Source organism: Indicator indicator, chromosome 1 (assembly GCF_027791375.1).
Source record: "Indicator indicator isolate 239-I01 chromosome 1, UM_Iind_1.1, whole genome shotgun sequence".
Taxonomy (NCBI): domain Eukaryota; kingdom Metazoa; phylum Chordata; class Aves; order Piciformes; family Indicatoridae; genus Indicator; species Indicator indicator.
In genome coordinates this window covers 19,519,091-19,531,894 of record NC_072010.1, presented here as the reverse complement: position 1 = coordinate 19,531,894, position 12,804 = coordinate 19,519,091, and the positions used below count along the sequence as shown (strand labels likewise).

The following is a 12,804-nucleotide window of genomic DNA, read 5'->3' as shown; positions in this document are numbered from 1 at the left end:
AAACCAAAACCAACAAAAACATGTGAAGGTTATAGTAAAAATCCAATGCTGTGAGAGGCAGGGAGAAAAATTTCTACAAGGAATGAACCCCACAGATGTTCCCAGATTCTTGGCTGGAAGTATTTAACAACTTGTCCATATTTGAAAACCAAGGGAAAGAAGTACTCCAGAGTATTTATTTTTGTATAGACTCCACTTGTATATACTTACTACAGAAAAACAATGCCAGAAGAGCAACTTTTGATGCATTTCTACAGGAAGACAAAGTCTGTATGTAGACTTTGAAACATAGGCATATTACACAAGCATTTACCTGACTTCTCTTTACTAGGTGCAATTGAGGGTTAGTCTGAATTGGGAGCAGAAATTGAACTATATCTGGTATTGCTAACTGAAACCAGTGGTCCTATTGAAAACTTAGGTGGTGAAATATTAAAATTTGGTAATTTTAGAACTTGAAAGTATAGTTTATGACTATATATTCATGGATGACAGAAGGAATTTATTAGGATAAAAATATCTAGTAATTTCCAAAGCCAGATGGTAGACATAAGACTTAAAAACCACACACAGAGAAACCAACCAAGCCAACAGAGAAGAAGTTTTATAAAGCACCAAGCACAAAGCTAAGAGATGAGAACCCAGATGTAATACCAATAGCAAAAATAGAGAAGCGCAGCGTTATTGTTTGCAAGACAGCACTGATGTTCAGATTCTGTCACAGGAAGATACCCAACTTCTAATTCAGGAGAGCAGCATACTAAACTGTAATGTGTTCTCTAACAGGCAATTTAAAAAAAAAAAAGTTTCTATAAGTACACCAGAGCTAAGGATTATGCAAGAAACATAATGACCAAGCACAATGAAAAGGCAAGGTGACCAAGGATGATGCCTTCTTTGCTTCAGTCTTTAGTAGTAAGATCAGTTGTGCTCTGGGTATCCAGCCCCCTGAGCTGGAATACAGGTACTGGGAGCAGAATGAAGCCCCCATAATCCAGTGTTAAATGGTTAGCAAACTGCTGCATCACTCAGACATACACAAGTCTATGGGGCCAGAAGGGATCCACTCAGGGTTATGGAGGTGTGGTACTTGGGCAGAAGTCCTTAACAGGTGGCTTGCAATCATTTTTTGTACAAGAAAGAGAAGAAACCAACTCATCAAGCTTCAAATGTTCTAAAAAAAAAAAAAAAATACTAGGAACTGCAGGAACAGAATTTTGCTGCCACTCAGAAACTCAGACTGGAAGCATGGGCAAACCTGCAGGGATGGAGTTGAGAGAGTTATTGTTGGCAGTGGTTTTGGGGGGATGGTTTTGTTAAACCTAGTGCATTTCAGTTTTCTCTGTTTAAAAGAAAATTAGTTTAAGTTACAACAGGCTTAGGCTTACTTGAATTTAAAATCAGTTTTCTTTTCTGGGCAACCCTATAAGAAGTATTTGGAACAGATTGCCCAGAGAAGTTGTGGATACCCAATCACCAGATGCATTCAATGTCAGGTTAAGTGAGGCTTTGAGAAAACTCATCTAGTGAAAGACAGTCCCTGCCTATAGCAGAGGCATGAACGAGATGATCTTTAAAGGCTGCTTCCAAGCCAAACCATTCTATGATTCTGCTTTGCAAGGTTGATTTTGTGACAGAAAAAATCCCTAGACTCTTTTTAAAGAGAAATACACAAAATGAGCTTTCCATGTCATGGCTGAATTATGCTCATTATTAAAGTCTGAACGGTCTAAAAAACTATGCAATAACTTGTGCTACCATGCTTGTGCTATGTATACTGGTTGCCATTGACATCTCTGTCACTCAGGTACAACTCAATGAAGCCCCTTAACAATTTAGTCAGAATGAAAAAAACCTCATCATTTAAACACAATTTCTGTGTTATTTCTTATTACTACTTACTACTGTGTTACATCTTAAATAAATTAGATTATTTAATCTTTCAAAAATACTTTAGCGCAGATTTTTCCCCACCAGAATGTAAAGCAGTATGTTCAGGAAAGATCCTGCTTCCAACATGAAATTTACAGGAAAAAGAGATGTAACAATCTTTTTTTTCCCTCTCTCTCTCCCCAACTATAAATAATCCAGTTCTCACAGAATCTAAGAATATCCTGGGTTCAAAGGGACCTCTAGAGGTCATCTAGTCCAACTCCCCTGCAGTAAACAGGGACACCCCTAACTAGATCAGGCTGCTCAGAGCACCATCAAGACCTTGAATGTCTACAGGGAGGGGGTGTCCACTGTCTCCCTGGGTAACATGTTTCAGTGTTCCACCACCCTCATAGTAATAGAGCTTCTTCCTAATGTCCAATCTAAATTTCCCCTTCTCTAGTTTAAAACCATTGCCCCTTGTCCTACTGCTACCTGCCTTTGTAAATAGTCCCTCCCCATCTTTCTTGTAGGCACCCTTCAGGTACTGAAAGGCTGCTTGTAAGGTTTCCCTAGAGCCTTCCCTTCTTCCTTTTAATTGGTTCACCTGTGAGCTCTCCTGAATAAAGCACTGAGGTGCTGGAAGTTACTGCAAAGAACTATGTATATCACTGACATTGAACTGATGCTCTCTAAAAACCAAGCACAGCCTTTTTAACACACTGTGGAGAGATCTCTCAGTTATCAGTGCTGAAGAGTAGAACATTGTGTTTGGTTATCTGTATTGCTTACCATTATGGGGAGACTTGGAGGAATATCAGAATCGCTACATTTGTGCACTGCTTTCTTTTGTCCATTTTTCCAAGTGTTTTGAAGTTTACATTTACTGAAAATCCAAACAAATATATTTCAACTAGCCCCCTAAAGCAAGGTCACAGCCTTTGATCAGTGTTTTCCTCTGTGAGTTTAATTTTTAAATTATCCTACTGTACACGTGCATGCTCTGACTCTCTGAAGTCAAAGTGAACTAAGGACACACTTACATGTCATTTGACATCAAAAGGGAGCCAGTTAAGTGTTATTAGGATCAGAGCAAATGAGGTAACATTTAACACGTTCTAATATGGCTATGTAGCTTTGAGGCAGTTCAGTGGATAGGAAGATCAAGTTTGAAACCTGCTGCTCAACAGCATGCTTTCCAAACAAGAAGCTGATTTTAAATTGAAAACCTTACTTTATCACAGGAACAGCAAGAAAATGATGCATATGTGCATGCTCACATACTTACACACTCACTCCCCTGAACAGAAGACAAGTTATGATCTCATACCTTTCACAGACTGTAGCTTTGCCATAGAGATTTTTTTTTTCAGTTTACAAATTGGCACCACAAGAATAATTTACTTCTGCCTGTGCAATGTGTCAATGTTACAGTTTTGTAAATAGCAAAAAAGTTGTACTACATGGACAAATTCTTGTGCTCCCCTTCTATAGTTGCATTATTACTTGGCTCATAAATACATTTTCTACAATCTGGCAAATAAGTAGGAAAGACGACATTCCAAGACATTGAATTATGTGGGTGGCTCCAGCATTCCCATCACATCCACATAACTCATCTTTCACTAGAATTGAAAATCACAGAAAGTCCAGTGTTCAAACACCATTCAGACATATGTAAAGCTGATTGGTAATTTAAAACTAAATTTAAAACACCCCAACCTACAAACACAAGCTTCACCAAACCTGGAAGTTAATATGCATTTTATCTTCAAGTATCATAAACACTAGTTCAGCTTCATCTACGTTTGCAGCAGCACCTTATAATCACAGAAAGAAGCAAGCTTACCTGCTCTCTTATTTCTTTTAATTTTTCCACTTTCTTGAGCTTTGTCATATATTCCTGGACTTCTTTCAACCCCATGTCTGTGCACAGACGAACTAAAAATCGGAGGCCTAATTGAAAAGCAAAACATCGTTAGAAATGGTTTACAAGCAGTGGACAAACAGAATGGAAATAGCTGTGCATACAAGGTGACTCCAGTCCAGTATCACTATGCAAGTTGTGATGTTTTCCAAATATCTCAATGTTTTCTGTGAAGCAGCGTCAATACCTGTGAACTGTACAAATACCATTTATACATGTGGAAGGCACAAGGCACACTACCTCATCTGGCTCAGAACTCTTGACATTTGCAAAATATTTTGGAAACTGGAAAGCATAATAATGATAATGCTTTATTACTGAGGAGCCACTATCAATAGAATTTTGTTGAAAGCAATTTTACAAATGCCAAGTGAATCAGAATTACTTGTTTTACCTGGAGCTGTGGGGTTTTTTTTAAAGATTAGTATTTACAGAGTTAAAAAAGACCAAACCAGACACAAAGAGGGACACAACGATGATCGGAGGGCTGGAGCACCTCTCCTGTGAGGACAGACTGAAAGAGTTGGGGCTGTTCAGTCTGGAGAAGAGAAGGCTCCGAGGTGACCTTCTTGTGGCCTTCCAGTATCTGAAGGGGGCCTACAAGAAAGCTGGGGAGGGACTTTTTAGGATACCAGGTAGTGATAGGGCTAGGGGGAATGGAATAAAGCTGGAAGTGGGGAGATTCAGGCTGGACATGAGGAAGAAGTTCTTCCCCATGAGAGTGGTGAGAGCCTGGAATGGGTTGTCCAGGGAGGTGGTTGAGGCCCCATCCCTGGAGGTGTTTAAGGCCAGGCTGGATGAGGCTCTGGTCAGCCTGATCTAGTGTGAGGTGGCCCTGCCCATGGCAGGGGGTTGGAACTAGATGATCCTTGTGGTCCCTTCCAACCCTGATTGATTCTATGATTCTATGATCAACTATAACTGTATGATAGAACAAAAAGAACCCCTAAAAACTGTCTCCTGAGACACTATACCAAACCCTGAAAACATTGTTACTATTCCTATGTGTTTGTCAACATCTGAAGCAGAAACAAACATGACATGATCTTTTATTCTCCTGACTGCTTTCAAAAATTAGTTGCTTACTTTTCCTGCTGAGTTAGTTTTCTGTTGGCTTAAGGAACTGAACATGTTCACTGAAGGATCAGATAAACATGAGAATGAGCTAAGGAAGATGGCTGGGAGCACATGGCCAAGGAAGGAAGAGTGAAGAACCACTGTTTCAGTAGCAGAAAACTTAAATCAGTTAAATTGCCTTGTCTAACTCCTGCTTCCATTTTGTAATTTGTAGAAACTACACTCAGAAAAATATAAGCATTGTAAAAGGTTTACTAAGTACTCTTCCCCTCTGGAATATGCATGACCAATATGAACATGACATTTTGCTTCTAACTTTGAGGAGTCGTAGTACTGAACTTCTCTTGCACAACACAGCTGTATAATTCCACTTCAAAAATCATTATCTTTGTTAAAGCAGAACAATACAATTTAATGTTTAAGTACAGTGAATGTTCTTCCCACACAGCATTTAACAGCGTGGACTTGTTGGTGACACCTTGTGATTTGGAATTTGTGAGCCAGTGTGGTACAATGTAAGAAGATGTTTTCACGATCAGTGACAACCCTTATTTTCTATAGGGCTTCCTAAATTTAGAGTGTGACTGATTCTGCAAAATGTCTTACTTTGAAAAGTTACGTTTCCTGTAGTTTAGTTTGAAATCCTTTACATTTTTTCCAGAGCCTGGCTGACCAACTATACTTAAAAACACAACAACAAAAACTTCATGTCTAAATTCTTTTGGAAGGGTTGGCTTTGCTAAAACTTAGCAGTAGAATCATAGAATTGTTAGGATTGGAAGGGACCTCAAGGATCATCTAATTCCACCCCCCCTGCCACAGGCAGGGATGCCTCACCTCCAGGGGTAGGGCTTCTACCATCTCTATGGGGAACCTGTTCCAGTGTCTCACCACTCTCATGGTGAAAAACTTCTAACATCCAGTCTGAATCTACCCATTTCTAGTTTTGCTGCATTCCCCCATGTCCTATCACTACCTAAAAGTCCCTTCCCAGCTTTCTTGTAGGCCCCTTCAGATACTGGGAATCCACAATATGGTCTCTTTGGAGTCTTCTCTTCTCCAGACAGAATAGCCCCAACTCTGTCCTCATAGGAGAGGTGCTCCAGCCCTCTGATCATTCTTGTGGCCCTTCTCTGGATATGCTCCAGCATGTCCATAACCCATAGGGGCTCCAGAACTGGACACAGTACTCCAAGTGGGGTCTCACCAGAGCAGAGGGGGAGAATCTCCTCCCTTGACCTGATGGCTATGCTTCTCTTGGTGCAGCCCAGGATGTGATTGGCTTTCTGGGCTGCAAGTGCACACTGGTGGCTCATGTTGAGCTTCTCATTCACCAGCACCCCCAAGTCCTTTTCTTCAGGGCTGCTCTCCAGCCAGTCATTGCCCAGCCTATATCAGTGCTTGGGATTGCCTCCACCCAGATGTAGGACCTTGCATTTGGTCTTGTTGAACCTCATGAGGTTGTCATGGGCCCACTTCTCCAGCCTGTCAAGGTCCCTCTGGATGCCATCCCTTCCCTCCAGCGTGTCTGCTGCACCTCACAGCTTGGTGTCATCAGCAAACTTGCTGAGGGTGCACTCAATGCCACTGTCCATGTCACCGACAAAGATGTTGGACAAGACTGGGCCCAGGACTGAGCCCTGAGGGACTCCACTTGTCACTGGCCTCCACTGGGACATGGAGCCATTGACAGACACTTTTTGGGTGCAGCCATCAAGCCAGTTCTTTATTCATCTCGTGGTCCACCCATCAAACTCAGGCTTTACCAGCTTGAAGATCAGGATGTGGTGTGGGACAGTCAAAGGCTTTGCTCAGGTCCAGGTAAATGACATCAGTTGCTCTCCCCTCATCTATGAATGTAGTGACCTTGTCATAGAGGGCCACCAGGTTTGTCAGGCAGGATTTGCCCTTGGTGAACCCATGCTGATGGTACCAAATCACCTCTTTATTATTCTTGTCTCAGCAGTGCCTCCAGGAGGATCTGCTCCATGATCTTACTGCACACAGAGGTGAGACTGACTCTGGTCTATAGTTCCCTGGGTCATCTTTCTTTCCCTTTTTGAAAATGGGAGTTGTTTCCACTTTTCCAGTCAGTGGGGACCTCCTCAGACTGCCATGACCTTTGGAATATAATAGAGAGTGGTTTAGCAACCTCATCCACCAATTCCCTCAGCACCTGTGGGTGTATCTCATTGGGTTACATGGACTTGAACACTTTCAGGTTCCTCCGATGGTCATGAACCTGATAGTCACTTATGATGGGCGGTTCTTCCTCCCAGTCCCTGCCATTATCTTCCTTGACTCCAGGAGTGCAGCTGGAGCCCTTGCCAGTGAAGACTGAGGTAAAGAAGTTGTTGAGAACCTCATCAGGCTTCTCCCTGTCACTTGTCACCAGCTCCTCTGTTTCCTTTCTGAGGGGGCCCACACCTTCCCTACTCTTCTTTTTACCATTAATATACCTGTAGAAATTTTTACTGTTCCCCTCGATCTCCCTGGCTAGATTTAACTCTAACTGAGCTTTAGCTTTCCTAACCAGGTATCTTGCTGCTCGGGCAGCTTCCTTATACACCTCCCATTCTAGCTGTCCTTTCTTCCACTCCTTGTAGAGTTTCTTTTTGTGTGACAGCATGTCCAGGAGCTCCTTGCTCATCCAGGCAGGTCTCCTAGCATTCTTTCCTGCTTTTCTCTTTGTGGGTATACTTTGCTCCTGGGCATGGAGTAGGTGATCCTTGAATACCGACCAGCTGCCCTGGGCCCCTCTTCCTTCTGGGGCTTCCTCCCATGATACTTTGGCCAGCAGTTCCTGAAGTGATCAAAGTCTGCATGCCTAAAGTCCAGGGTTGTAAGCTTGGGATACATCCTCCTAGTTGCCCTGAGTATCTCAAATTCATGGTGACTGCAGCCAAGGTTATCCCTGAGCCTCACATTGGTCAGCAGCCCTTCTCTATTGGTGAGAACAAGGTCCAGCATAGCACCTTTTCTCATTGGTTCCTCTACCATTTGGAAGAGGAAGTTGTCATCTATGTATTCCAGGAGCATCCTGGAATGCTGGTACCTAGCTGTGTTGTCCCTCCAGCAGATGTCAGGGTGGTTGAAATCCCTCATGAGGACCAGGGCTTGTGCCCATGAAGCCACTTCTATTTGCCTGTGGAGGGCCTCATCTGTTTGGTTCAGGTGGTCAGGTGGCCAGTAGCAGACCCCTACAGTAACATCTCCTTCCCCTGTCTTCCCTTTAATCTTCACCCATGCTCTCAACCAGCTCATCACCTTTCCCCAGGTGGAGTTCCACTGATCCAGCTGGTCACTGATATAGAGAGCAACATCTCCTCCCCTCCTACCTTGCCTGCCCTTCCTAAAGAGCTTGTACCCATCTATCCATACGTTCCAGTCGTGGGAATCATCCCACCAAGTTTCAGTAATAGCCACTGTGTCACAGCATCCTAGCAGTGCAGTGTCCCTTCATTCATCCTGTTTGTTGCCCAAGCTGTGTGCATTAGCATAGAGGCACTTCAGCTGGGCTGGCTGTGGCACCCTCTTGGGTGAATCCCCCTTGATTCCCTTAGGGAGCCCCAGTGCTTCGTCCTTGGCTTGCCTCAGGGCATCAAGTTGAGAGCCCTTGTTTGCACTCCATCCCTCTGCCTCTGGTGAGCTGCCCCAATGTTTGTCACAGGCAAGCATGAGATTAACAACCTCTTCCCCCTTCGAATGTAGTTTAAAGCCCTATCAATGAGCCCTGCTAACTTCTGCCCTAGAATCCTCTTCCCCCTCTGGGACAGGTGCATCCCATTGGTTGCTTGCAGTTCTGGTGCCCTGTAAAGTGTGCTGTGATCGTAAAATCCAAACCCCTGTCGATGACATCAGTCCTGGAGCCATGAATTGACCTAAATGTTCCCTCATCCATCACTGATGTCAGAGGGATGGAGGGGAACACAGCTTCAACTCCTGATCCCTTTAGCAGATGCCCCAAGGTCCTGAGTCTCTTTTCATTGACTGTGAGCCTCTCACTGCTGCATCATCACTACCCACCTGAAAAACAGAAGTGGGTAACAGTCTGAAGGACTCACAAGAAAGGGAAGTTTAGCTATTATGTCCTTTACCCGGGCACCAGGGAGACAGCAGACCTCTCTATGAAGTGGGTTTGTTCTGCACATCAGACCCTCTGCTCCCCTCAGCAGGGAGTCACCTACAACAACCACCCTTTGATTTTTCTTTTCAGGGTCAGTTTTTATGGCTGCCCTGAGGCGAGTCAGCTTTGGTGGCACTTCTGGCCCTTGTGGCACTTTTGCCCTTTGTGAGCCCTCGTCCTTGCTCACAACCAGTTCCTCCTGCAGAGCCTCATACCTGTTCTGCAAGGACACTATGGGTGGTGCGCTTCTTAAAAGAGTACATTTGTTTCATCAGGTAGCTAAGCAGTAAGATTTTCTCATATCTAGAAACCTACAGCAGGACTTCCAACTAGCAGGGACTAAAAGTTAAAAATAATATATTTTATCATGAGAAAGATTAAATAAATAACATAATTATAAGCTCTAGGAAATACCAAGAAGTTTATTTTTAATTTCTATTCTTTGGTGTTACCCTAATATTTCTTAACTCACATTTTGGTGTTGTCACTAAAAACATGCAGCACTAGCGTGAAAAAAAAAATGTTAGTTCACAAAAATATTTTTCATATGAAAAAATACTTACACCATACCATTACTAACACACATATTCAGTGTAACAAAGTATCTTTTGATAGTTGTACCACTCAATGAAACAACTTACATTCAACATTCTCTGGGAATTTTCTGTGAATGACTTTGTACTTCTCTAGAGCTTTCTGGTAGTTACCTGCAAACAAAAATGTCTCCTATTCACATATCCAAACATTAAAAAGGATATCAGATGAGAAATTGATACAGTTTAACATCCTTTCATCTTTTTAGTTTGAGTACATTATTTAATGATTAGTAAGACCAAATTTGACAAAATCAAGTATAAGATTCTTTAATTACTGATAGTAAAAACTAAAAGCATCTGAAAACAGTCCAAATGACTCTATAAATGACAGAACTAACGAATATGAGTTTCCTGATTTTTGCCCTTTTTGACTTGCCTCTTAAGACCCCATCACATTCTTCTATGACACACCTACTAGACAAGCTGTATCAAATACAGGAGGGGCACATGGGAGGCTGCAAACGTATGGATTGTTTAAATGGAAACAAGTAACAGCTGAGTGCTGCCTGTCCTTCCTTCCATTCGAATACAAATCGTGTCACTCCTTTGCCCAGATCTGGTAGTGATTATTCTTTAAGCCTTTTGCCTTCAATTTTGGCTCAGCTAGATTATTATGGAAAGGACCAATAGATTCTCTGAATCTAAGACCTCATATCCATAAAATATTTGACAAAAAAGTTTGTTGAGATACCGCTATTTTCATTTTGCTAGCATGAGAAAAAACTGACCTGCTGTGTGTTAACACAACAAGCTGGGAATTTTGCCAATGAGTGATCAATGGTCTAAAACCCAGCCAAAACCATTGTAACTGTTCTTAATTCATTGACTTCCCAGGCTCTGTTCCTTTTCTCACTGTTGTATTAAATAACTCAGCAGAACGAAAAAAATGCACTTATTTATTATGGAAGTCTGTTCTGCAAAGTTCTAAAGAAGCATAAAGGAGAGAGACAAAGTAGGACAGAAAGAAAGAAGAGAATAATTTACATCATCAAGTGTCTTGAATGCATTTTAGGTGATGAAAACAACCCTGAAAGACTAGTCTCTTCGTTTTGCTTATGGGTATATTATATTCCCAGTAAGAAAATGTTTGTGTAATGCAAATACTATTTTAACATTGAAAAGTTATACCTGATGTTGAAAAGGAATAGGAATTAAGCAACTTACAACCACTGCCCCTTGTCCTGTCACTACAGGCTCTGGTGAAAAGAATCTCTCCATCTTTCTTAGAAGCCCCCTTCATATATTCTCCAGGCTGAACAAGCCCACTAATCAGAAAAAAAGAGTTACAAACCTCAAACCAATTATAACAAAGTTACAGAACTTACCACTTCTCCTATAGCAACTGGCAACCATCAGCTGCCACTTCACTTGTGTGGGTCTGCATGTAAATAAAATAAAATTATGCACACTGACAAACAATGAATAAGCAAAATCATTTGCATAGCATTAGTGAAGACCTACTATTATCTGCTCTTAAAATTCTTCACCTACCATGTTGCCTTCCCAGGAAGAATTTCGCCTGTGCAGTTCACACACAGTTTACCCCAGCTTCAGGCTTTCAGGCCTCGATGTCCCTCATTTGCAGTCCTAAGTTACAGTCTTTCTCCTGCTCATGATTCTGTATGCCAGACACAATCCTTAGACCTGACATGTGAACTGCTAATCTTCCTGTGAGATACAGAACCATGCAACGGGGGAGAACAAAATCCTGCAGTGTATTCTGAGGAAGTCCCACCCAGTAGAACTCACCACACCCAGGTTCCCTGACAAGAACTCTCTACACTTTCCACTCAAGAGCTTCAAACTCTGGATTCTCTTCTGCATCATCACCTCAATGCCCTAGCTGTTACTTCTCCTTCTCCTTTTAGCACATAATGGTGATAGATGTGGTCAGAAAAAAATTGAGGTATTTGAGCATGTGCAACAAAATTGCTGCACTCATTCCTCCTTCTTATCAAGATAATGTGAAAATTATGAAAAATTTCATGTCAACAGTGTAAGGATGCTCTAGGAGCCAAAAGACTTTCCACATACGGATTAATATTCAACAGAAGCACATCTCAAAGACAATGTATGTTGATGTTTTCTGAATAGTTTTGTATTTTTTCTTCTCAGATTTTCCCTTCAGTCACACCACAGGCTACTTTTAACTTTAAATAATATGTTTGCCTGTAGTTGCCAAAAAAAGCTTATAAAGCCCAGCTGCTTCACCTCTTCTGGTTTCAGATAAATATGCCTCCTGCAAACAATAAAGGCAGCCAAGCGGACACCGTAATAAAGCCTATTACACAGTTCAGTATGAAAATTCCAGGGAGAATAAATTGTTACCAGCCAGCATTAACTACACAACTTTTTTTATTAATGACAGATCTGTGCATGCTGATAAAAAGTAAAATAATGAAAAACTATTTCTCAATTAGTTGTCCAGTGAAATTTAAAAAGGAATTATTGTGATTAAAATTATAACCTTATTTTAACCGTGACCAGCATTTTTTAGTTTAACGTTATTTAGAATGTTTAGTGTTTTAAACTGTAACCTTATTTACAATTAGTAGCAATTCATGACCCAACATTCATATTTATCAATTAGCATATCTAGACACTGAAACATCTATACTCTGTTATTTACTATTTTACTCTGTTATTTACTATATTATCCCACAGGGAAAAAAAAAAGTCTGTTATTACAGACAGCTTATAATCACAAATAATAATTGAATAACTGGCATATGAAGTTCTCCAAAGTACTTCATGTTTCATGCATGGACCAAGTACAACATGAAGCATAAAATATTTACATTTTTCCCAAAACAAGCTTATGAAGCAGTCCTTCCAGTTTCATCTCTTTCTTTCCAAAGTTTGTAAGAAGGTCATGAATGCCAGTATAAGCAATCTCATGGATTGACTAAAATACAGGTTTTTTTAGATGGCCAAGATTAATACTGAAAAGAATTCTGGCAAACCTGTGAACTGTGATTTCTGTGAAGTCTCCCTTGTGCATTTTTGTATTGGGTTTGGGCTGAGCTGCAGTTATTTCTCCTCAAAGCATCCTTCTAGCACTGTGCTTTGCAATGCTGTAGCTGAGTGTTGATAACACACCAGTGTTTTGGCTACTGCTGAGCCAAGCACTCAGGCTGTGCTTCTTATTACTGGCTTCTGTTGTATTTTCCCCTCTCCCCTGTCCATTTAAGAAGGGGAGTGATAGA

General features: G+C 41.4%; 1 protein-coding gene across 5 annotated transcripts in view; it reads right to left on the bottom strand.

Moving 5' to 3' along the window:
- The window catches only part of IFT88 (intraflagellar transport 88), a 53,602-nt gene that overhangs the window by 14,396 nt on the left and 26,402 nt on the right, over positions 1–12,804 (bottom strand). For all 5 annotated transcript variants that reach the window (XM_054400291.1, XM_054400282.1, XM_054400307.1 and 2 more), the window contains 3 exons: positions 10,924–10,976; positions 9,644–9,709; positions 3,722–3,828 (listed from right to left, as the gene is read on the bottom strand). In XM_054400291.1, coding sequence (XP_054256266.1) covers positions 3,722–3,828; positions 9,644–9,709; positions 10,924–10,976 — 226 coding nt within the window. The remainder of the gene's footprint in view (positions 1–3,721; positions 3,829–9,643; positions 9,710–10,923; positions 10,977–12,804) is intronic.